This window comes from Sciurus carolinensis, chromosome 8, assembly GCF_902686445.1.
Source record: "Sciurus carolinensis chromosome 8, mSciCar1.2, whole genome shotgun sequence".
NCBI lineage: Eukaryota > Metazoa > Chordata > Mammalia > Rodentia > Sciuridae > Sciurus > Sciurus carolinensis.
In genome coordinates, this window is record NC_062220.1 from 28,589,166 (window position 1) to 28,614,976 (window position 25,811).

Consider the following 25,811-nt stretch of genomic DNA (forward strand, 5'->3'; position numbering starts at 1 on the left):
GCCACATCAATGTTCATTGCTGCTCAATTCACCATAGCCAGATTGTGGAACCAACCTAGATGCTCTTCAGTTGATGAATGGATAAAGAAACTGTGGCATATATATACAATGGAATATTACTCCACAATGAAGAATGATAAAATTATGGCATTTGCAGGCATATGGATGAAATTGGAGAATATCATGCTAAGTGAGATAAGCCAATCTCAAAAAACTAAAGAACAAATGATCTCACTGATAAGCGGATGAGGACATATAATTGGGGGTGGGAGGGGTTAGTGTTAGGGTTAGGGTTAGGTTTAGCGTTAGGGATAACGAGGGTGTTAAGAATGGAGGAAGGAAGGACTGTATAGAGGCAAAAGAGGGGTGGGAGGGGTGGAGGGAAGGGAAAAAATAACAGAATGAATCAAACAACATTGCCCTATGTAAATTTATGATTACACAAATGGTATGCCTTGACTCCATGTACAAATACAGAAACAACATGTATCCCATTTGTATACAATAATAAAAAAATATATAAAAATATATTTAATAAAAATGTTTCTAGATAAAAAAGTGTTTATGTGATAAAATAAAGCTGTAATACATCTAAGTAAGCAACTAGAAAAAAAAAAAAAAAGAAAGAAACATTTATAACCCAGACTTTGAAATACGGATAAGGTTAAATATATACAAATGGGGAAATGTTGTTCATTATTCATGGTGGCTTAGAATAAGAAAAGAATATATGTGGAAAAGTGCTAGATGTATAAGAGAATACAGTTTGTCCTTAATTGAATGAAAGTAGTTGGAAATAGGGTCAGCTGAGATGACATCACTGAGGGCCTTCAATACAATTTATATATGTGTGTGCATATTTGTGTACATATTCAAAAATAAATCTGTGCTTATAATAAACTTTCATTTTTTAAGAAAAGTTTGGTAATTTCTGTGTCGTCAAGTATATGGTCCGGAAATAATTAATTATAACTTCTTACTGAATCGTGCAACTAATATTGACATATTGAAAATTTTTTAATGAACGCTGGTGCACAGCTTTTAGTCACTTATTCTTAAAATATTTTCTACGTCATGAAAGATATTTCTTTACTGAAAAATTGAGACCAAAATGTTCATCTCTCCCTCATCTTTTGCTTTTGGTGTATTTTTTTTCCCTTATAATGTTTATGTTTGAAAATGTTTTTAAGTCAAATAGAGAATAACATAAGGACAGGTGTGTGTGTGTATATGTGTGTTTTCGTGTACTGATAAACCATGCTTATTTCAATAGACTTTGAATCTTTAACTAAAATCTTATGTTTTCATTTAAGAGAATTTATTGGTCTGTGGTCAGTTGAAAGCAGAAAATTTATTGGTCTGAGGTCAGTTGTAAAAATTTATTCCAGAAGCATGTTAATTGTATTCCCCTTTTGAACTTCCTAAAACATGGTAGATATTAATAAAATCTTAATGAGATTTTTCTCCAGTTTAACTATGAAGATTTATAGTTATTTTATGTTTGTAGTCTCTTAAGAAGAAAAACTAGTGCAAGAATTTGAAGAACTAAAATGCTTGGTTAAAGCAAGAGATTTTATAAAAGACAATATAACATTCTTCATTTGATTCAGTTTTCTTATAGAGGGCCTGCAAACGTTGTGACAAACATTGTAAACAGAAGGCATATAAAGATATAACCTCTTTTCTTCAAGGGACTTAGAGCCTAGTTTATGAAACCAAATAGAAAATTCTGGAGACCGATACTAGGCCCTTGTATATATAAAGCAAAATGTAGTAATGTAGAAGACTTTGATTTGGTGGAGATTAAAACTTTTGAAGAATGATGACCTAAAGTGCAGGAATTTAATTTTTTTTTTTTTTTTTTTTTTTTTTTGGTACCATGGATTGAACTCAGGGGCACTTAACCACTGAGCCACATCCCCAGCCCTATTTGCATGTTTTATTTAGAGACAGGGTCTTACTGAGTTGCTTAGCACCTCCCCATTGCTGAGGCTGGCTTTGAATTCACAATCCTCCTGCCTCAGCCTCCTGAGCAACTGGGATTACAGGCATGCACCACCACGCCCAGCTAAAGTGCAGTAATTTTTTATACATCTTAAGAGTTGTTATTAAAATTAGAAGAATAAGAAAACAAAATAAGTGCAATGAACAAGGCATAACTCAGTTTATAGTTCAGTATCTGAAAAATAAAAATTAACCGAAGAGCAATACAGAAATAAATGGAGAATGACTTCTTACTGTTCCAAAAATAAGTTTGAAATATCTCTTCTTACTTGGGTATAACTGGAAATTTACTAGTTTTGTCTCATGTCTGGATTTATATACACATGTATTTTGTAGTAATATGGAGTTTTTGCACTAACTATGCCTTTCTCAGTGAAATCTCTTGAAATTTATTTTTGTTCAAATATTATTTTTAATACTGCTAAACCATCTCTTATCTTGTGCTTATATATTTATATATTTACATAAACTAAGATAAACAATGATTTTTAAGTCCCACTAAACAGTCTTCTGAGTGATTTTGTTAGTGTTTTCCTGGGCCATGAAGTGGGGCATTATATATTTCTATGGCTACCTTTTGGCTGTAGAAGTTGAGAGTCAGAAGAGGGTCTAGTTTAAATCATATATTCAATAAACATGAAATCAATTTAGGTTAAGCAGTTTTCCATTTTATTCCTGTTTTGTTTTGTTTTTTTTTTTGTGGAGAGCAGTGCTGGGGATTGAACCCAGGGCCTTGTGCTTGTGCGGCAAGCACTCTACTAACTGAGCTATCTCCCCAACTCCTGTTTTTAAGTAACATAATGATTTATATAACATTCAGGGTTATAGATATTTAGTAATTGAATAACAAACTTTTTTTTCCTATGTAGGACACCATTGCAGTGGCTAGATTTATTGTTTTGTCAGCATCTTCATCTAAGAGCAAAAATACTAAACATTGTGTATTTTTGAAAGCATTTGAAAACTTCAAATCAACTGTTTATGTAAGTGGCAACTTTTATTCTCTAACCATGTGTATTATAGCTTCACTTAGCTGAAGTAATGGGATGGAGGTGGTATTTTTGAAAAACTGCAGATAAATTAGTCTGAATTGTGTAGAAAGCTCAAACTTCTGAAGTTTCAGTGGTTGAGTCTGCTGAAACAAGCAAGCAGATTAACAGGAGAAAAAAATGTACAAATTTATTAATCAGAACATATGTACAGGAACCATACAAAATGTGACATGTAAGCTATTTGAGCCTCAACAGTTGACTATTTCAAGTTTTAAAAAATTTGAAATGTTTAGAATTACTCTGAAAAAGGAAAGAACTATATGGACACAGTCATGTATTTCTTAATGATGGGAGTATGTTCTGAGAAATGCATTATTAGGTGATTTCATGGTTATATAAACATCCTAGAATGTACTTTCACAAGCTAAGATTGTTGCCATGTCATAAGGCAGTGTTACAGGACCACCATCATATATGTAGTCCCTTGTTGCCTTCTTGACTGACGTATCCTGATTGACATATGATTGCATTTATTAATGAAACTTATAAAACTGCATAGACATTCAAGACCTTATCGTATTCTTTGTAATTATCCTATTGGGCACTCTTGATAGTTGACTTGATTGCACTTCAAATTAATTAGGCAAAACAGATACTCTCCTGTATTATTCTTTGTGAAAATGACCATTCTCTTCTTTCTCTTGACCTCCTTTCTCCTTCACATGCTGGAAAGCTACCTTTTTGGTCAAAATCATATATTGACCAAATTATGCAATTGTTTGATTGTCTTTTTTCCTAGTATGCACAAAGCATTTCAGGGGCTATGGGTGACTTTATTTGATAGTAAAATTAATAAATTAGGTTGAATATGAGTGAGATTTACAGGTAAAGTGATCATTGCTACATTTATTTTTTCTTCTGTAAAGTTCAGGGTTCTGTGTAGAAGTTTTGAACACCAATTCTGATTTTCCATTTCCTTTGGGCTGAAAATTCTGTGTTCTTTTATATTCTTTCCCGAGAACTAAATATTGGTGTACTTTGAATTTCATGTCCAAGTTTTTTTAAAGTACATTTTCATTAGAACTTGACATTTTTTTAAGTTTTTTAATTTGTGTCTTAGAAAACTTTGTATGTGCTACCTTTTTTTTTTTTTGGTATCAGGGATTGAACTCTGGGGTGCTTAGCCACTGAACCTCATCCCCAGCCCTTTTTAAAATTTTTTAAGTTTTGAGAAAGGATCTTGCTAAGTTGCTGAGACTGGCTTTGAATTTGTGATGCTCTTGCCTCAGCCTCCAGAGCTGCTGGGATTATAGGTATGAGCCACCATGCCTGACATGTATCTTAATATATAATCTATAGCTCTTATCATTTTAGTGATTTTGAATATTATAGTGTTAAGTGTATTGTGTTACCACAGTTTAAGGTCTGTAAGCACACTGCAGATAGTTTGCATACAACTAAACCCTCTCTCTTTTTTCAGGTTTATGTCAAATCTGTGAGAGATTTTTCTACAGAATCAATGTCTTTGGTAAGATGATATTTTAGAATACATAACACCTACATCCACATATACATGCACAATGATATGCACAGACATATTTATATCTAATTTTTAGTCAGATCTCCTTTATAGTTTGATTTTGAATTAGTCTACCTTATCGTCTGATTTTGAAATAGTATCAGTACCATGAGAGTCTGATTTTGAAATAGTATCAGTACCATGGGAAAATGCAATTTTTTTTTAATATCAGATATTGTCATATCTCAGTTATATACTTAGTAATTAATATCTGCTTATTGTATTATCTGCAGTATTTACTAATAGTTTGTATAAGCTATATTTACACAAGAAAATTAAATTTAAAAAGATTTTTACTATAGGAAAACAATAATATTTTTGATAGTGTTAAATCATAGGAAGAATCCTTTCTTTTTCATCAAGTTATATATAAATAGATTATTATGTGCTGAATTGTGATTTGACAAATTATATAATTTTAAGTAAAGTTGTTCTTTATATTTGTGATACATTTTGCTTTTCTTTTTTTATACCATTTTTTTCACTCTTAAAGAATTTTGTTACAAAAGTAGGAAGGTTCCCATTTTACAGGTAGGCTACTTATGATGAATCTGTTAAAATTTAATTTAACATTTATGTTCTGCCTATATTTTTAAACCTTTACTTAAAAACAGGCAAATAGAGAATAGAGACTTTATTTCTTAAAAAAAAAAAAAAAAAAGAATATGAGACATAGGTTTTGAATTTGGAATAGTAATATAATTAAAATTTGTCCTTGGGGGAAACTAATCATAAGAGAGTAGATAAACTTTTTTAGAACGTGAATTGGCCCTGGTGTTTGTATTTCCTAAAATTGTTATAGATTGATCAACTTCAAATACTTGGTACATCTTTGAACCTGCAAATAAGAAAGAAATAAAAGTCTCTAAATTTGGCAAAAAAATTTTTTTTCACAAAGCTCAGGCCTCTTAAATAAATCAAGTACAAATTTATTGGACTTTATTTTCATGATTCTAGTGCTCATTTTCACATTTTTATACTGAACTTGGACCTTGCAGTGTTTTCAACAAAGCATCCAGTTATTGTTGGTGAGGTTTTTACTATTTTCCTAAGAAGATTTTGAGGTTTTCCTGAGAATGTATTATTTAATGGCTAATCTGTCATTGGACCAGTAGTCTTTTAGAATTTAGGAAATGGAGTATATTGTTTTATAGTTATGGAAGGATTGCCCTTTTCAAATAACACCAATTATTTGATCTTGTACTGTCTTCAGGATTTAAAAACATTTGGCCCAATTCTATTATCTAAAGGGTCAACGTATAGACTAGCCCCTATATTCCTATCCAACCTAATCTTGGTATTATTAACTTTGCCCGGTATACTCTAATCATGTACACCTTCTTCTGGATTCTCAGACATTATTAAATTTGTTTTCTTAGAATGCTCTTGTTTATCTCATTCCCAACTTCTGTTCTTTACTTAATTGGTTCCTTTCTGTAAATATCTTTTCAAAGGGAATTTTCTAAGCACACACTCTGCTGCCTCAAAGGGACTTCCTAAGACTACTCCATTTCAGTCATCTCTCCCAGTTTATGGTTTGTCCTTCCAATAGCGCAAGAAGTGGTTGTGTTATATTCACCTCTTTATTTTCAATACCCTGTGTGATACATGGCCCACTGCAGAGGAAAGGAGGAAGAAGGAAAAGAAGGAAGGAAATTTATGATGTTATTGTCTTTTTTCTCTAGGCTTATATTTTCTGCTGTGCTTGATTTTTATCCATTAGTTACCTTCTCTGCCTATATTGTAAATCTCATTCCATGTTTTAACCTAGTGCTCAACATTTTCTTGACTAATTCTCTGATGGGCTACCTCTTAACTATTGGAACATAAAATAACCTTTAATGTCTATGTGAAATGAAGACCAAGTGATTTACATGCTGAATGTTTTTTTAAATGCTATTAAATTATTTTTAATGTATGGGCCCATAATTTTCTAAGAAGAATGTTTTAGTGAATGTATAGATCTCTGCTATTGAGTACTGTAGTAGCTAGACATGTGTGGTGATTAAAATTAAAAGTTCACTTCATAATTTGCACTAGTCATATTTAAATTTCTTAGTGGCCGCAATATTGTGGAACATTTTCATTGTCACAAAAGGATCTGTTGGACAGTGATGATGTATTTTTTTACAGTTATTTGTAGAATAATGTGTTCAAAGGCATTGCCATAGCAAGTACTGTTTCCTCTTAACAACCTAGAAGGTGGTAGCTTGCTGTAAATATTCTATACTTATTGTTATTGATATTGATATTAGAAAAAGCATTTGCATCAATTTTGTCAAGCTATTTTCAGATCCCTAATTATGTAATGTTATAAGCAATCTCTTGTAAGTACCGTTCTCTTTCTTGTCCTTCCATATTTCATTATTTATCCCCTTCAGAAAGACTTTGCTTACCACTCTTCTTACTTAACCACACCATATCCCTTCCAACATACATTTGTCTCCTAAGTTAAAATTGATTTGGGTGTCTCCTCTGTAATCATTTCTTGTGGAATGCCATATTTCATTGTCAGCAAGGGAGACAAATTAGTTACTTAGGTAAGGTTTATTTATTTATTTATTTTTTAATTTGGTGGCATGGATTAACCTCAGAGGCACTTGCCCACTGAACCACATCCCTAACCCTGTTTTGTATTTTATTTAAAAAAGCATCTCACTGAATTGCTTAGCACCTTGATTTTGCTGAGGCTGGCTTTGAACTCATGATCCTCCTGCCTCAGCCTCCCGAGCTGCTGGGATTATAGGCATGCACCACTGCATCTGGCAAGTAAGGTTTATTGGGAATTATTATGTAAGTTTATTTGCTGTCTTCCCAAATACATACTTACTTGAGAATTCATTAACTGCCAGGTGCAGTGGTGCATGCCTGCAATCCCAGCGACTTGGAAGGCTGAAGCAGGATGATGATAAGTTTGAGGCTAGCGTCAGCAACTTAGCACACCCCTAATCTACTTGGTGAGATCTTGTCTCATAAAAACAAAGTACTGGGGATGTATATCAGTGAGCCCCTGGGGTCAGTCCCCCATACCCAAAAAAATACATTATCCAAACTTTTAAGAGAATATTAGCAGAAACATCAATTTATAAATATATCATTAAAAATACAGCTTACTTGCTACATACACAGAGAGTCTGATTACATGGAAAGCCTAATTTATAATTCATAAGTTGTGTTTGGTCATGAATTAACAAGTACAGTAACTCGAATCATTCCATTAGCTGTCCTAACATTCCCCTTTAATCTGTGTATTTGACTATATTGTGTCCAGGCATTTTGTCAGCCAAGGCACATCTCACCTCTTTTCTGTTCATTTTGCTGAACATTGTTCTTTCATCATTGATGAGCTACAGTTTTCTTTTGTGTTAAACTTTGATGCAGTTTCTAAGCCCCACCCTTCCATGTTTGACTCAAGGAATCAGCTTCCTTGAAAAAATGAATTAATTTAGTTTTATTTGAGTTTTAAAATTTTCGCTTTCAGAGTGATGGATAATCTTATTTTCTGTTGGGGTAGAGGCAGGTGGATGACAGCACCACCCAGCTGAAACTATAGGATTGATTTACATCCCTCTTGATGTGCAAACATAGCTTCACAAACCACTTTCTCTTTTTTCCCCACACTCACGTAGTTATTTCAGTAAATATTTTTTCTTGTTACCACTTTTAATCACAATATACTATTATGAACCAAAATCTATATATTTAAGTCCATGTGAAGTCTTTGTTACAGTAGAGGGGAAAAAGAAAGAGAAATTATACAAGTGTTGAAGTGATATTAGTTAGTTACAAACCAAATCCAAAATTTCATAGACTACATTTTTTAGAATTTTTTCTGATAGCACTTTTTTTGTCCTTTTTGTTTAAATTAGTTCAGTGTAGTTACACATAATAATTGATTTCATTTTGACCTAATCATATAAGGATGAAATATAATTTGCTTCAACTTCAGTCCTTAGGCCTTCCCTTCCTTACCCTCCCCTCCCCTGTTTCCTTTTCCCCACTCTACTAGTCTTCATTCTGTTTGTTTATGGTTTTTAAAATTATGCTTTGTAGATCACATAAACTGTGAATTTTACCTTCCAGTTATGACTTCATTTCCACATAAGTTGGGGAAGTATTAGAGTAAAAGTATCTAAAATGATTGAACAACTGAAGGGCCCCTCAGAACCTTTAGTACCCTTGGGAATATCCTAGACAAAATATTTTTCCTAAACTTATAAAACATAGAATTCTTTATTAACAAGACCAATATTCTTACCACTCTTTCAGGGCTTTAAGAAACATCTCACTATATCTGTTTATTCCTTTTCTTTTAAGGGAAGGGAAGGTACTGGATTCAAGTTCAAGAGCTTGCCTGTGCTAGGCACATGCTCTACCTTGGAGCTGCATCCCCAGCTTTATGCCTCATTGTATCTCTTTAGTAAAACACTTTTTCTTAGGAATTTCTTATTTTCTTTTGTAGCTTCAATTTACACATTAATTACTGATACTTTAATATATTGTTTTCTATTTTCTTTTTGAAGAACTATAATGTTTCAAAAAAATTGTACACTGGTTATACTTTTATGGAGTAGTGTGCTAATTATACCATTTAAAATAACAAGTTATTTTAAAGAACACTAGTTGATTTATATAGTAAACTTTATAAACTGCACATTTTCTTTTTTAAAGTTGTATCTTCTTTGAGATACTTAAAAGGACAATATACGGTTATGTATATTTGCTAAGTTATAACTGTGATCATATGATTCTAAAAAATAAATACTTAATAACATAATCACTGTTTTTTTTTTTTTCTTCAGGTTCCAGCAACAAATTATATATATACACCCCTTAATCAACTTAGAGGTGGTACAATTGTCAATGTCTATGGTGTTGTGAAATTCTTTAAGCCCCCGTATCTAAGCAAAGGAACTGGTAGGTATTAAAATTGGTGGACCTTTTATATGATATAGTTTATTTATTTTTTTCCCCTGGAGCTGGGGATTGAACTCAGGGCTTCTACCACTGAGCTACATCAAGCACCGGTGAACTTTTTATGGACTAGAACTCCCTATTAGTTGCAGGAACATGGCTATTTCAGTACCCCAAGTCTTTGAACAGAATCTTAATTCTTATTTGTAATTGCTAAATAACACTGATGTATATTCTTTAGCAATTTTAATTTATGAAATAAATATGGTATTTAGATTCAGAAGTTTAAGACAGTAAAAATAAATTTTAAAAAGGATGCCAAACAGCAAGATGAAAGCATAAGCAAATATAAAATTTGCTGGTAAAGGGAAATATGTAAACAGATAAAGAATATTGCAGTATTCTATCAGTACTATTATAGGATGAATGATTTTAAACCTGATACATAAGTTGAAATAACTGTAGCTATATAAATATGTTAATGGATACAAAATATACCAAGATGCAAATTATAATATCAATAAAAAGTATGCTGGGAGAAGAAGTAAAAGTATAGAATTTTTTATGTGGCATAAATTAAGTGATTATGAGATTAAAATAGGTTGTTATTATAAGATGTTTTATGTAAACCCTGTGACAACCACAAAAATATTACCTGTAAAAAATGCACAAAAGAAAATGAGAAAGGAATTAGAAATGAGTTTTATCATTATAAAACCTCATCCAAACATAAAGGAAGATAGCAAGAAAGAAAAAAACAGAACAAAAGACTTGCAGTACTCATAGAAAAGTACTAAATGACCACATATCCTTCCCAGTCACTAACTCCTTATGTTATAGATGAATTAAATTCTGCAATCAAAAGACATAGATGATTGAGTGAAAACAATTAAGAAGATAACCAAAGAAAGCACAAACAGTACACTTATATCAGGTAAAATAGACTTCTAGGTCAAAAACTATTACAACAGTAAAAGGATACCAGGAAAATATAATAATTATATATCCAGCCAACATCAGAGCTCCCAGTATATGAAACAAACATTGCAGATATATATATGAAGGAAGAAGTATGTAGCCACATAATTACAGCAGAAAATTTCCATATACCATGTAAAATAATAGATGGAACGTCCACACAGAAAATTAAATAAAGCAGAACATTTTAACAAAACTATAGACCAATTGAGCTTAATAGGCATATACAGAACATTCTTTTTTTGTACCAGGGATTGAACCCAGTGGTGCGTAACCACTGAGCAACATCCCGAGGCTCTCCCCCCACCCTTTTTTTTTTTTTTTTTTTTTTTCCTTTTGAGACAAGGTCTCACTCAGTTGCCAAGGCTGGCTTTGAACTTCTGATCCTCCACCTGGGAATTATAGCATGTGCCACTGTGTCTGGCAGAACATTCATTATAACTAGAGACTATTAACATGATCTTCTCAAATATACACAGTACATTCAGCAGAGTAGGTCAAATGTTAGGTTAGTAAACAAGTTGGTAAATTTAGGATTGAATATATACCAAGTGTTATGTCCAGCTACAATGGAATGGAACTAGAAAACTGTAACAGGAAAATTAAGAAATTCATAAATGTATGGATATTAAATAATATCTCTTAACCAGTGAGTCAAAGAAGAAATCAAAATGGAAATTAGAAAATATCTAGAGACAAAAATGAAAGACAACATACTAAAACTTATGAGATGCAGCAAAAGCAGTTCTGAGAGAGCTGTATAGTAATAAGCACCTATGTTAGAAAAAGGAGAAAGATCACAAATAACCTAATTTACAAAGAATTACAGAACTAAACAATTCCAAAGTAGAGAGAAGGGAGTAAGTAAGTAAGATCAGAGTACAAATAAATAAAACAAAGAAGAGTAAAACATTGAGAGAAAAAACTTTTTTTGAAAAGATAAATAAAATTGACTTTTAGCCCGACAAAGAAAAAAAATTCAAGATCAGAATTGAAAGGGGAAATATTACATCTGATGCCACAGAAAATAAAGGATTCCCAAAGAATAATGTAAACATAAGAATGAAAAAATAGAAAATTTGATCAGACTTACAAGGTGAATGAATCATTAATCAAAAAATCTCCAAAAGAGAGAGAGGCTCAAGACCAGAAGACTTTACTGGTGAATTTGACCAAATATTTAAAGAAGAATTAGTGCCAATCCTTCTCAAACTCTCCAAAAAAAGAGTTCAAAAAATGTTCCCTTTTCAGAAGGGAACATATCCAAACTAATTTTGTGAATGTATCATTACTATATCAAAATCAAAGACTGAAAAAATAGAAAACTACAGACCAGTATCCCTAAAGAACATTGACATAGACATCCTCAACAAAAAACGAATAAACTGAATTCAACAGCACATTAAAATAATGACACACCATGATCTAATGGAATGTGTTCCTGGGGTGAAGGATATTTCAACATATGAAATCAATCAGTTTGTTCTACCATCCTAATACAATGAAGTATAAAAATCATACCACCTCATTTGATGCAGATACAGCATTTAACAGAATTCAGTACTTTCATGAAATAATACTCATCCTAGATATGAGAGAATATTACTTCAACTTAATGAAGACTGTGTATTAAAGGCCCACAGTTTATATAACACCTGATATTCAAACTGAAAGCGTTTCCTCTAATGTCAAGAAAAAGACAAGGTACACACATGCTTCACTTCTCTTCAACATAGTACCTAGAGCAGTTAGGCCAGAAAAATAAATAAGGCATCCAAATGATAAAGGAAGAAATAAAATTGCCTTTGTTTGCAGAGGGCATGATCACGTCATGTACCCTCCCCCACACACAAATACCTTAAGAAATAATAAATGAGTTCAAGAAAGTTGCAAGATTGAAAATCAGCATTTGAAAATCAGTTTTTTGATTTTCATTTCTGTATATTAACAGTAAATAATTTCAAATGAAAATACAACAGTTCCATTTACAGTAGCATCAAAAACTAGAAAATGATTAGGAATATTTAGCCAAGGAAGCCAAAGATTTGCACACTGAAAAATACACAATATTGCTGGAAGAAATTAAAGAAGATAAAAATAAAAGGAATGATATTCTGTGCTCATGGATTGGAAAACTTAATATTGTTAAAAGGTCTATGCTACTCATAGTGATCTACCGATTCAATATAGTCTATAAAAATCCCAGAATTCATATGGAATCACAGAGAATTCCAGAAAAATGTGGAAGCTTCTCATTTTCTGATTACAAAATATATTATAAAGCTACAGTAATAAAAAATATGTCATACTAGCATAAGACAGATATACATCAGTGAAACAAAATAGCCCAGAAATAAACCTATGTGTATGGTCAACTGATCATCAACAAAAATGCCAAGAATATACACTAAGGGAAGGATAGTCTCTTTAACAAATGGTCCTGGGAAAACCAGGTAACCACGTTTTAAATAATGAAATCAGTTTATTCTCTTATACAAAAATCAACTCAAAGTGATTTAAAGATTTTAACATACGACTTGAAACTGTAAAACTTCTGTACTAACACAGGAACATGGTTTCTTGACATTGACCCTGGAAATGGTTTTCTTATATATAACACCAGAAGCAGAGGGAACAAATCCAAAAATAGACAAGCAGAAATACATCAAATTAAGAAGATTCTTTTCAGTGAAGGTTACTATAGAGGAATTGGCAATCTATAGGAGAAAATATATGTAAACGATGTATCTGATCTCCAGAATGTATAAGCAACTCTCGTAACTCAGCAAAAACAAACCAACCAATCAAAAACTAATATAAAAAATAGGCTGCAGACTTGAATAGACATTTCTCTGAAGAAAGCAGTTGGATAGCAATTCAGTATATTAAAATATATTCAGTGACGCTAATCATCAGGAAAATGGAAATCAAAACCACAGAGAGATATCACTTCGTGCCTGTTAAGTTACCTTTTTCTTGGAGGAAATCTTTGCCAACTCTACCTCGGAGCATTAATCGCCAGAATATGTAAAGAACTCAAAAAACTTAACACCAAAAAGCAAATAACCCAATCAGTAAATGGGCAAAAGAACTGAGTAGGCACTTCACAGAAGAAGAAATGTTCAACATCACTAGCAATTGGAGATAATCAAATTAAAACTTCACTGAGATTTTGTCTCACTCGTCAGAATGGCAATTTTCAAGAATACAAGTAACAATAAATGTTGACCAGGATATGGGGGAAAGGTACACATATGTTGCTGGTGGGACTGCAAATTGGTACAACCACTCTGGAAAGCAGTATGCCAAGATTCCTTAGAAAACTTGGAATGGAACCACCATTTGACCCGTTATCCTATTCTTGGGCATGTATTTAAAGGACTTAAAATCAGCATACTATAGTGAAACAGCCACATCACTGTTTATAGCAGCTTGGTTCACAATAACTAAGCTGTGGAACCAACCTAGAAGCCCTTCAACAGATGAATGAATTATGTATGTATACACAATGGAATATTACTCAGCTATTAAGAAGAACAAAATTATGGCATTTTATGGTAAATGGATGGAGTTGGAGTCCAAGTGCAATAAGCCAATCCCAGAAAACCAAAAGCTACATGTTCTCTCTGATATGCAAATATTATCTCACAATAAGTGGTGGTTGTGATGGGGAAGAATTTCACTAGATTAGACAAAAGAGAATGAAGGGAAGGGAGGGGGAATGGGAATAAGAAAAACAGTAGAATTAATTGGACATGACTTTCCTATATTCGTATATGAATACATGACCAGTGTAGTTGCACCTCATGTACAATCATAAAAATGGTAAGTTTTACTTCACGTATATGATATGTCAAAATATATTCTATTGTCATGTATAACTAAAAAGAACAAATAAAAAAATTTTTAAAAGTTGAGTATTTCCATAAAAAATAAAATAGCAAATGTTTGTGAGGGTTTGGAGAAATTGAAGTCCTTATATACTATTGTGTGACTGTGAAATGGTATAAGCATTCTAGAAAACAAATTTTCTTAAAAATAGAACTGTCCTTATAATCCACCATCCCATTTGTAGTTATTTATCCAGAAAATTTGAAATCAGAATTCCTAAGGGATATGTGAACTCCCATGTGTTTTCATTGCTTCATTATTTGCAGTAGATAAATCATGAAAGCAATCTAAATATCCATCAAAGATTGGCTACATACAGTGGAATATTGTTCAGCTTTAAAAAAAAAAAATACTGTCATGCAACAACATAGGTAAACCTTAAGGGTAATATGCCAACTGAAACAAGGCGGTCACAGAAAAACGAATACTGTATGATTCCCTTTCTTTGTTTGAGGTATCTAAGGTAATCAAACTCAGAAATAGAAAGTAAAATGGTAGTTGCCAGTAGCAGAGGAGAGAGAAAGTAGAGTTGCTATTCAGTGGGTATAAAGCTTCAGTTAGCAAGCTGAAGGAGTTTTAGAGACCTTTTATACAATATTGTGATTTTATAGTACATCACACTGAACACTGAAAAAATTGTTAAAAGGTTAGATCTCATTTTCTATTTTTTACCCTTACAACCCCTTTTGAAGACAAGAATAAATGAAGAAATTAGAAGACAGATTAAACCTCTACATCATTTTTCATCCACATACTTAGGTAATTCTTAAGTCGAAAAGTTATAATCAGTAAATTCCTATATGATAATGTAAGGCCTAAGCAACAACAGTAGCATCAACAAAAAACATGTAAAATAGTACATTAAAAACTGTGAATTTCTGTTTATTATTATTATTGTGAGATAATAAATAGGGAGCAGGAGAAAACAAAGTTCACCTATTTAATCCAGTTCAACTAAATTTAATGTTGTATTTAACCTATTCTAAAACACAATCATTTGTTAATGGCACGATTTTGTGTTTTATTAAGAAAATAATATTACCAGTTAAAATAGGTGTGTTTTTTAAGAGGAACCCATATTTCTGAGACATTAAAAATATGAAACTGAATGTCGTTGATGAAATACTATCTATATATTGTATACTAGGTCCCTAGGTCATTCTGGGAACACAAAAAGATGTTCTCATTGAGTTCATATTACAAAGCCATTTTATTTATAAGGATAAATATATGCAAATTATGTTATCAAGGATTCTCTGGTGTAATCTTGAGTGGGTTGATTGGGGAAAAAAAATCTCATTTTCATGTACTCAGCATATGCTGTTATTAATGTACAAAAGACATTGTACATTAGTTATACTGTACAAAAGACATTGTAAAAACTTAAATCTGGAAATAAGTTTAAAATAGACTTCAAATCAAGTCTGAAGAAAGCTAAGGGTTTTATGGAAAAATCTTTATGATTTGTATTTTAGGGGAAAGAAGTCGAAGCAGAGAACTTATTGTTCAAACATGCTTCAAATATATTCATTCCAACTTTATTTTTCCTCAAAGTCTGCATGACCCTACCCCATTCAATGTATATACATATACTTTAAAATTAGTAGTCTATTTTCACAAAGTTTTCCTTGAATTTTACATGTGCCCCTCTGGGTATTATTAAATATAATGTTGTGATCACTGTGATCCTCTTCCAAATTGTCAGTTTTACGGGTTGATTTTTTTGGGGGAGGGCATGAAGGGGATACCAGGGATTGAACTCAGGGACACTAGACCACTAAGACACATCCCAAGTCCTATTTAGTATTTTATTTAGAGACAGGATCTCACTGAGTTGCTTAGCACCTTGATTTCGCTGAGGCTGGCTTTGAACTCATAATTCTCCTGCCTCAGCCTCCTGAGCCAGTGGGATTACAGGAGTATGCCAGCATGTCTGGCTTACTAGTTGATTTTGATTGACTTGGTAAGCCTAGAAAAGAGATAGATTACTGTTAATAATGTCCATCTGTGGTGTTAGAAGATACCATTTTAAAACGTCTTTGCATTGGTGTGATGTTAATTCTTAAAACTTTGGTAATAAATTGTTCACCAAATACATCTTTTTAGAAAATAACCTAAAAATGATAATATAAAATAAAATGATAGCTGGTTTAAAAACACTAATAACTCTTAATTTTTATTTATTAGAGAGTATAGTCATAATTTCTTCTGATAATGTTATTAAATCATACATAAAAGTGAAAGCGACATGTAACTATAATATTTATTATATATGTGTATGCATTTTACATCTTTATCAGATATGTTTAGCTGAGGTATGTTTCCTAAGATGTGTTAACTAAGGAATTCAGTCCCTTAGTAAACATTTGTGGCTAGTAAAGAACCATCTGTTATTGCAGAGGTAATATGTTTCTTCTGAAATACTAAATTAAAATAAATGTCATCAGTTTTATTTTAGCAGTCTTTGAAACTTTAAAATCCTTCAGACATAGCAAGATGTCTTAAATACTAGCAAGAGAGTAAAGGTTTAAATTATCCATCTTGAAGTTTTAGTTATAGTTAACATTTTTATTTCTGTTGACAGAACTCATCCTTCAACAGGAGTAAGTGCTATAGGAGAGTCAGACAAATGTCATTCATATTTGTGTTCAGGAGAGGATCAGCTTCATTAACATTACCAGAAAAAAAAGTACTAAAAGAAATATATAGGAGCAGTGCACATCTGTGCCTTTTAAGAATACTACATAAAGTAATATTATTTCACAAATGCAGAGCCACAATCTCAATAACATCCAGATGTACATACAACACCTTCATGTGACTCAAATTTAGATGGGGAAGAGTTTATGTTCTTTGATGTATCATTACCTACAATTTTTTTCACTAAAATTCATTTTATAAATGTTAAATCTATTGTAGTGGAGTCAGGTATGATTTGGCATTCTTCTTGACTAAAATTTTTTTTGAAGACCTCTTTCTCATTCTGAGTACTAATAATTGCATATGACCTATAAAATGCTTTCTTACTCCTACTAGTTATCGCCTTCTGGAAGCAAATGCATCATTTCCCAAATGTTATCAACAGTCATTGGCTTTTATTCTTGTGGAAGTCTATCAGTCCATCAGTCCTATTTTTAGGACCATAGATACTAACACTTTTACCCAAGAGAACTAAGAAAAACTTTGAGGAGTATAGAATCAGCTAACATTAACATATCTGTATGTCATCAAAATTGACTCTTCATGGGGAGTAAAATACAATCTTAGGAAGACAGGATCATTGCTTTCTTCTTAGGACTTTGGAGATTTTGTAGTAGTGATTTTCTATCAGAATTTTGTATCTTATTCTGTGCTTTTTGAATGTATATTTTAAAGTTGAGTGACAACTTATCTATTTTAAAGTGGAGTTTTTGAATCAGGCAGGTACTGAGTTTTCCATTTTCCAAGAGCTAAAATGAATTACTGCATTATTTCTAGGTGAATAAGGTGAATATCACCTTATTCTAGGTGAATGAGGTTCACAGGTACTTGACAATCTTTCAGAAATGGAAGGCATCCAGGCCAAGGATAGTCATCAGTTATCTCTTTTAGAACCTGGAAGGTTGAGCTAAGCTTGTCTTCTTCATGTGCCTCATTCTGTTTTGCAGTTAGTCTGTCCATTTCTACCTACAGAATGGAGATGGGGAAAAACGATTTTCTTTCCATAACCTTTGTATTGTTACTTACACGCAGGAATGACTTGAATGAAGCTGAGGCTTTCATCTGTCTTTCTGTGAATATTCTAGCATTTGTATTTTATGACCTTTTCCTTTAGCAAATTTAATAACATGTTAATTTAGAGAATTACCCCTATATTTTGTTAGTTTATAATTTGAATTGTTTTTTTTTAATTTATTTTTATTGTAAACAAATGGGATACATGTTGTTTCTCTGTACATGAAGTAAAGGCATACCATTTGTGTAATCATACATTTACATAGGGTAATATTGCTTGATTCATTCTGTTATTTTTTCCCTTCCCCCCAACCCCTCCCACCCCTCTTTTCCGTCTATACAGTCCTACCTCCATTCTTGCCCCCCCATTATGTGTCATCATCCGCTTATCAGCGAGATCATTCTTCCTTTGGTTTTTTGAGATTGACTTATCTCACTTAGCATGATAATCTCCAGTTTCATCCATATGCCTGCAAATGCCATAATTTTATTATTCTTTATGACTGAGTAATATTCCATTGTATAAATATACCATAGTTTCTTTATCCATTCATCAATTGAAGGGCATCTAGGTTGGTTCCACAATCTGGCTATTGTAAATTGAGCAGCTATGAACATTGATGTGGCTGCATCTTTGTAGTATGCTGATTTTAAGTCTTTGTGTATAGGCCAAGGAGTGGGATACCTGGGTCAAATGGTGGTTCCATTCCAAACTTTCTGAGGAATCTCCATACTGCTTTCCAGATTGGCTGCACTAATTTGCAACCCCACCAGCAATGTATGAGTGTACCTTTTCCCTCACATCCTCGCCAACACCTATTGTTGCTTGTATTCTTGATAATTGCCATTCTAATTGGGGTGAGATGGAATCTTAGGGTAGTTTTTTGATTTGCATTTCTCTTATTACTAGAGAAGTTGAACATTTTTTTATATGTCTGTTGATTGCTTGTAGAACTTCTTCTTCATTGAAGAAGTTCAGTGAAGTGTCTGTTCATTTCCTTAGCCCATTTGTTGATTGGATTATTTGTATTCTTAATAGATTCTGGAGATTAGTGCTCTATTTGAAGTATGAGTGGCAAAGATTTTCTCCTACTCTGTAGGTTCTCTCTTCACATTGCTGATAGTTTCCTTTGCTGAGAGAAAGCTTTTTAGTTTGAATCTATCCCAGTTATTGATTCTTGCTTTTATTTCTTGTGCTATGGGAGTCCTGTTAAGGAAATCTGACCTGAGGCGACATGTTGAAGATTTGGACCTACTCTTTCTTCTATAAGATGCAGCGTCTCTGGTCTGATTCCGAGGTCCTTGATCCCTTTTGAGTTGAGTTTTGTGCAGGGTGAGAGATAGGGGTTTAGGTTCATTCTGTTGCATATGGATTTCCAGTTTTCCCAGCACCATTTGTTGAAGATACTATCTTTTCTCCATTGCATATTTTTGGCCCCTTTGTCTAGTATGAGAAAATTGTATTTATTTGGATTTGTGTCTGTGTCCTCTATTCTGTACCGTTGATCTGCCTGTGTATTTTGGTGCCAATACCATGCCATTTTTGTTACTATTGCTTTGTAGTGTAGTTGAAGATCTGGTATTAATGAACCATAAAAGTTAATACATTTTTCTCAATCTGTCTTAAAACTTGTAATGCATTCTTTTATTCACTCAGTTAAAATTTTTCTTTTTTTTTTTTCTTGCTCGTAGCTTTGGGTTAGACTTAGTTGTCCACAGTGATAAAGCAGTAGAGACTGAGTTTTCAAGGAAGGCATAAATGTGATCAGTTAGCTAATATGAGGCATATTTAATTGTATGCTGTATAACTAAAGGAAAAATAAAGGACTCTGGCAGTGAACAGGGGAGAGGCTTCTAAGATCTGGATTTAATATTTTATTTGAACTTTCAAGGGTAAATTGAATTTTGATAGATGAGGAAGAAGAAGACAGCATTCCAAATTTTGTAGATAGCAGCAGTAGTTATCAGAATTCTGTAATAAAAGAGAGAATATTTCAATTACAGAAGTCAAATGCTGAGGAAGTTGACAAATATAATTTGAAACAGTAAAATATCAATATTATATTGAAACATAATTTTATGCTGTTGTGGCAGTCTTAGGGATCATTATTAAGAGCCTGAGATCAAAGTAAAATTATTTTTATATTTAATTTATGGTTTTCTAGATTTTTTTAAAAATGTGATAAACTGATTTATTCAGATTATATTTGTTATGTATGCAACCAAATACTTTATATGATAGAGCTCTCATAGCGTGAATTAGAACTTTGGAACCTTAAAATTAAGAATTGTTTTTACATCCATCTGCATTTTCGAGAGCTCCTTTTACTTGAGTATACTATCTCCCCAACACATACACTTTCTATATCATTGGTCAAGACATTAAAAATATCTTCTCTATCTTATTTTTTGATTTGTTTCTTTCTGTTATTTCTGGAGCTTCTTATGTATTAATGATATTAATCTCTCTTCTGTCATATTTGTTAGATGCTTTTCCCAGTTACTGCATGCATTTCAGTTTTTCTGCTGGTAATTTTCAAAATACAGATAAAGTACTATGGAGTAGTCTCCCCTCCACACACCTGTTTCTTTGGAAAGACCAAAGCCATCCAAGATCTGATGATATGATGTTTTGTTGGTAATCGATCTGTTGTTTCAAAATCACTTACTAGATAATGTGATATATAGATCACTTACATGTGTGTACTGATCTGTAGGGACTGAGATGCATTTTCTGATCCCAGTATGTGACCTATGATAATTTGTCAGTTAAAAAAGACAACCTCTCAGATGTTGATCAATTTTTTTGACATTGGCCAGAGTTTTTGCTGCAATTTGTATGGGAACTTTTGGGGGGTGTTGAAGTTGTTAGGATTCTTTTATTTCAGTCTTGATTTTCTTTGTAATTATATAATCTACTTGTGAATTTCAGGGTTTTTCTTTTTTCCTTATTTATTACTTGAGTGAATTTTTGTGGCTTGCAGGAATATATTGAATGTTTTTACCATTCATATGCTGGTATATGGAATTTAATATATTTAAAACCAGATTGGATTTTATATAAAACTCAACCCCTAGGTTCTGATTTATTTCTTCTCTAAATTTAGGATAGTTCAACTTCTTAGAGAAATTATGTATACGATATACCAAAGGACAAATTCATACACACACACACACACACACACACACACTATATATATATATATATATATCTCCATGGGGCATTGGTTCCAGAACCTACAAGGATACCAAAATTGGCAGATGATCAAGTTCCTTATATAAAATGATGAAGTACTGCATACCTACATATATCCTTCCTTTTAGTTATCTCTAGATTACTAATATCTAATATAACATAAATGCAATGTAAATAGGTGTTATACGGCATTGATCTGGGAATAACAACAAAAAATGTCTGCATATATTCAGTACAGATTTTTTAAAAAGTATTTTTGTGATTGTGAGTTGCAACTGACTACCAATGTTGAGCATCATGAAAGAGTATCAGGGAAGATAGCACTAACGTAGCAAAAGACAAAATTTGATGAATGGGTTCTATTGAATGTGTATCTCTTTGTATCATGATAAATTTAAAAATTTTTAAGTTGAACGCTTGTTAGGAGAGAACCACGTATATTTCTTGTAACAGGAGCATTTTTATTAGAAGTTAAAAATGCTATATACATCTGATTCTGTTTGGGCTGCTGGAGCAAAATATACACTGGGCAGCTAATACACAAGAGAAATATATTTGTTATCATTCTAGAGGTTAAGAAGACTAGGATATGCCTATTCTTGATATTCCTTATAAATTTATCATTTAATATGTGGCATTAGTACCTGGCTTCTTTCACATGGCCTGATTTTTTTCAAGATCAATCCATTGTTGAAGCATGCACGTATCAATTCAACTTTCAGATTTACAGTGGATCAACTTGGAATTTTTCAGTTTTGTTGTAGAAACTGTGTCTTGTAAAGCCAAACATATTTTCTGTCTGGTGCTTTATGACCCCCAGATTAGTTTAATGATGGACATTGCAACCCCCCCCCCCAAAATGCCATGCAACCTAAAATCAATTGTAGGCACCATGTAAATGAATGTATTGTAGTAAAGCTTTATGTAAAAACAGGCAGCTGCCCCACGGGTCATAGTTTGCTGACTTTGTTTATGTCTGTTATTTTCATCCAGTTTAAAATGTATTTATTTATTTACTTTTTATTTTTTTAATTTAAAAATTTTATTTTTGTTATACATGACAATAGAGTATAATTACACTTATTCATACAAACATGGAGTACAACTTATTCTAATTAGGATCCCAGCCTTGTGGTTGTACATGATGTAGAGATTCACTGTGGTGTATTCATATATGTATATAGGAAAGGTATGTCAGAATCATTCCACTCTTCTTTCTGTTCCTTTACCCCCTCCATTCCCTTCATTCCACTTTGTCTAATCTACTAAACTGCTGTTCCTCTCCATATAAAATGAATTTAGATGGTAGAGCATGTGTTTATATTTGCTGTCTCCCAAGTTATAATTGAAATGTCAATTAAAAAAAAGTTCTGCCACCTATCTAATCTGTCACTATGTATTATATAGTATATATAATATGTCATATATAATATATAGTATGCATAGTATTTATGATATATCACTGTATGTTATAATATACTAGATATCCTACTATTTGCTTTCCCACCTTCAGTGCTCTTTTACAGTATAATAAATATGAAGGGAAATCATGTAACTTCACACCACATAATAAAGAAGTGCTCTTATTACACAAGTTTCCTTAGAAAAGAAATAAGATTGTAGTATATTATGTGGCCTTGATTGAGTGATTTACCTTCATAGCTTGTACTTAAATATTTCCATAAGATACTTCTATACAAATGGAAGAGTGTTGCTGAAATATTGATTGGTTTAAAAACAGCAGTACCGAAGTAGATAAAAAGGAGATGAAGCAGCTTTCATGGAGAAATTTTTTGCAGATTATATAATTTATGCATGCATGCTTCTTTGATTAAAGACCTTGCTTAGATGAAGTACTAACTTTTCCTTATAAGAAAATTCCAAGGCAATTTACACTTAATCAAGCTGAGGAAATTAGGTGAATTGCTCAAGATTGCAGAATAAAGTGCTTAATTTGTCATTTGTTATCTTTTTAGATTTATATCAAGTTATGGGAAGTATCACCAAAGTGTTAAACCAGTTAAATACTTTATCAGCAATTTAATTGTAAAGTATCACTAAAGCATTAAAGTCAATATTCTCTCAACAGTTTAAACACATATATTTTGGAGGCTATATTTAGGTAAAGTAAAAATACTGATTTGTTAAAGTTCTTTACCAACTTTCCCTGGTGATGTTAACTATAAAGAAAGACCTAAATTACCTTTAGTTTGTATCTTCATTTAAGAAAGAGTGAAAATAAGTCATATGGAAAATAAATACTTGTATTACTGTGTGGATTCATTATTGAAAGTTGTGGGGTTGATTTGTTTTTTGAATAAAACATTTCCATGGAGCAATTAAAAAATCTATTTTAGCATTTTTTGCCTTGCTAGTAACATTTGGTGAGCTTCTTTATCCTAAATCTTAAGCTAGATATTAGATCTTTTTGGCCCTTGATTACTCCTTTGCTCTATGAGAATTGTCTTATTTTGTCTGTTTGGTGGTTTAATTTTAAGATTAAGGTAGGGCGGGTTAATGGTTATTTTCCACTTTTCCATCTTTTCAGAAACTCTTGGGTCCCAAGTGAATTTTCTTTTCAGGATGAGATGCTCTTGTTAACTACAGGATTCTGGAAAGATAACTCTGGAAAGAAACCATATTTAATAGTAACTAATTGAGAATCCAGTAGAAATTCAAATCTAAATTTGTTTGTAACCCTTTGAATCTATACTTTCCATTTCATTTGCCAAATTTAATCAGGTTGGCACCATATCTTGGCAAAGCATTTTTAGATACTATATATTTTCTTCAGACAGATTCTAAGATCACATGTAGGTTTATTAGAGAAGGCTGTTGTTGTGAGTATTAGAAGAACTACCGTCAGTCTTTTCCTGCTACTACCACTCAGCACTTGCAGAGCATTTTACCATGCTAGGCACTATTCTAAGCACTGCACAAGTAATCACTTGTTTAATTCTAACAGTTCATTAAGGTGAATATTATTACTTACCCCATTTTTTTCAGATAAGAAAATTGAGACTGTTTGCCACTGGCTTCAGGGGGGATGAATTATTACAAGTGCCATATACTTGCTGTAGGTTAAGACATAAGTTGATTAATCAACTGCAGTGTGTTATAAGTGCTGTGAACTGAGAAGACTTGTTACTAAATCTAGAAGCCTATCTTTCTATGTTTTCTGATTAAAAGGTGTCCACTTTCCCTTTGATATTCTTCAGAAGTCTTGTATTTTCTTTCTCATTCCATTTGTATTACATATATTATTTTAGTGTCACGTTTGGCATCTGCACATAGCTAAATTATTTAAATAACAAATTCCTAACTCCTGTCCATCATCTTCTTATCTGTAAAACCATGTAACTGATGCTTTGTCATCCTGAACTCTCTAGAGTGGAGTTGATCAGTGCACCTGCACACGTCTACTCCCACAAGTGAAGTTCTTTTTTTACAAGAATTGTATTCTGACATTTTGTTTTGTTCCCACGTCTCTGATACTTATTTTACTTGTTATTTGAATTAAATAACTTAATTAACTATATATATCAGTGTGAAAACACCATCTTTATAAAAACTAAGTTGAATGCTTTGCAAAGGTAACGAATAAACAGTAGGCAAGATTTGCCCCTTGGGCCATAGTTGGGCTTGTTCCTACCCCATTCTCCCGTCTCTTTTTTCTTACCACTCAGATTCAGTAGACTCCTCTTTAAGTGGTCTCACTTAAACATAAATCTTTGATTGTCTTTTCATTAGTATTTAACTTTTTTCAAATGCCTGAGGAGAGACTCCTTTTTTAAAAAACTCTTATTTTATTCATTCAGTTTATGAATCATAAACAAATCTTATCTATCACTAAGAATGCAAAAATAGCACATATGATAAGTTTCATAGGAATGGCATACAATAATAAAATCCATGATAATGTCCTTGGGGTCTGTTTCTGTGGAGTAAATTTCTGTATTTTTTTCATTATAATGTGTTAATTCTTCAGAAATGACCTATTTCAAGATAATGCATGAAATTGTAAAGACTGCAAATATAATTCAGATACAGCTTGATTTTATGTAATGAGAATAAGGAAGCCTTCATCACAATTTTAAGTGTAATATTTTATGTTTTGGGTGTTACTGTTCAGGTTTTTAAAAGCATGCAACATGGAAATATATGATCCAAACATGCTAAGTTTGCATCCCAGCTTTGTGACTTACAAGGTGTTAGAACTTGGATACCTTGACTAAACTTTTTAAGAAGTTGCCTTGTTTTAAAGCTAGAAGCAATTCTTAAACTATGTAAGAATTCAATTATGACCATTTGGAATAAGTGAAACCAAATCCCTATCTCCTACCAGACATGAAAACTAATTCCAGGTAAATAACAAATCTGTATGTGATAGGTAAAATAATAAGTTTCCAGAAGACAAAAAAAAAAAAATTAAGGATATATATATATATGTATATATATATATATATATATATCTCCTTTATATATATATATAAACATAAACTTGTGTGTATATTGTATATATATTGTGTATATATAATGTATA

General features: G+C 32.2%; 1 protein-coding gene across 9 annotated transcripts in view; it reads left to right on the plus strand.

Annotated features, from left to right (window-relative positions):
* The window catches only part of Pot1 (protection of telomeres 1), a 114,859-nt gene that overhangs the window by 25,736 nt on the left and 63,312 nt on the right, over nt 1-25,811 (plus strand). For 5 of the 9 annotated variants that reach the window (XR_007109870.1, XM_047561781.1, XM_047561782.1 and 2 more), the window contains 3 exons: nt 2,874-2,987; nt 4,477-4,524; nt 9,378-9,492. Coding sequence is in view for 8 of the 9 variants with exons in the window: in XM_047561781.1 (XP_047417737.1) it covers nt 2,874-2,987; nt 4,477-4,524; nt 9,378-9,492 (277 nt within the window). In the remaining variant the exon portion in view is untranslated. The remainder of the gene's footprint in view (nt 1-2,873; nt 2,988-4,476; nt 4,525-9,377; nt 9,493-25,811) is intronic. The other 4 variants (XM_047561783.1, XM_047561788.1, XM_047561785.1 and 1 more) reach the window with 1 other exon arrangement.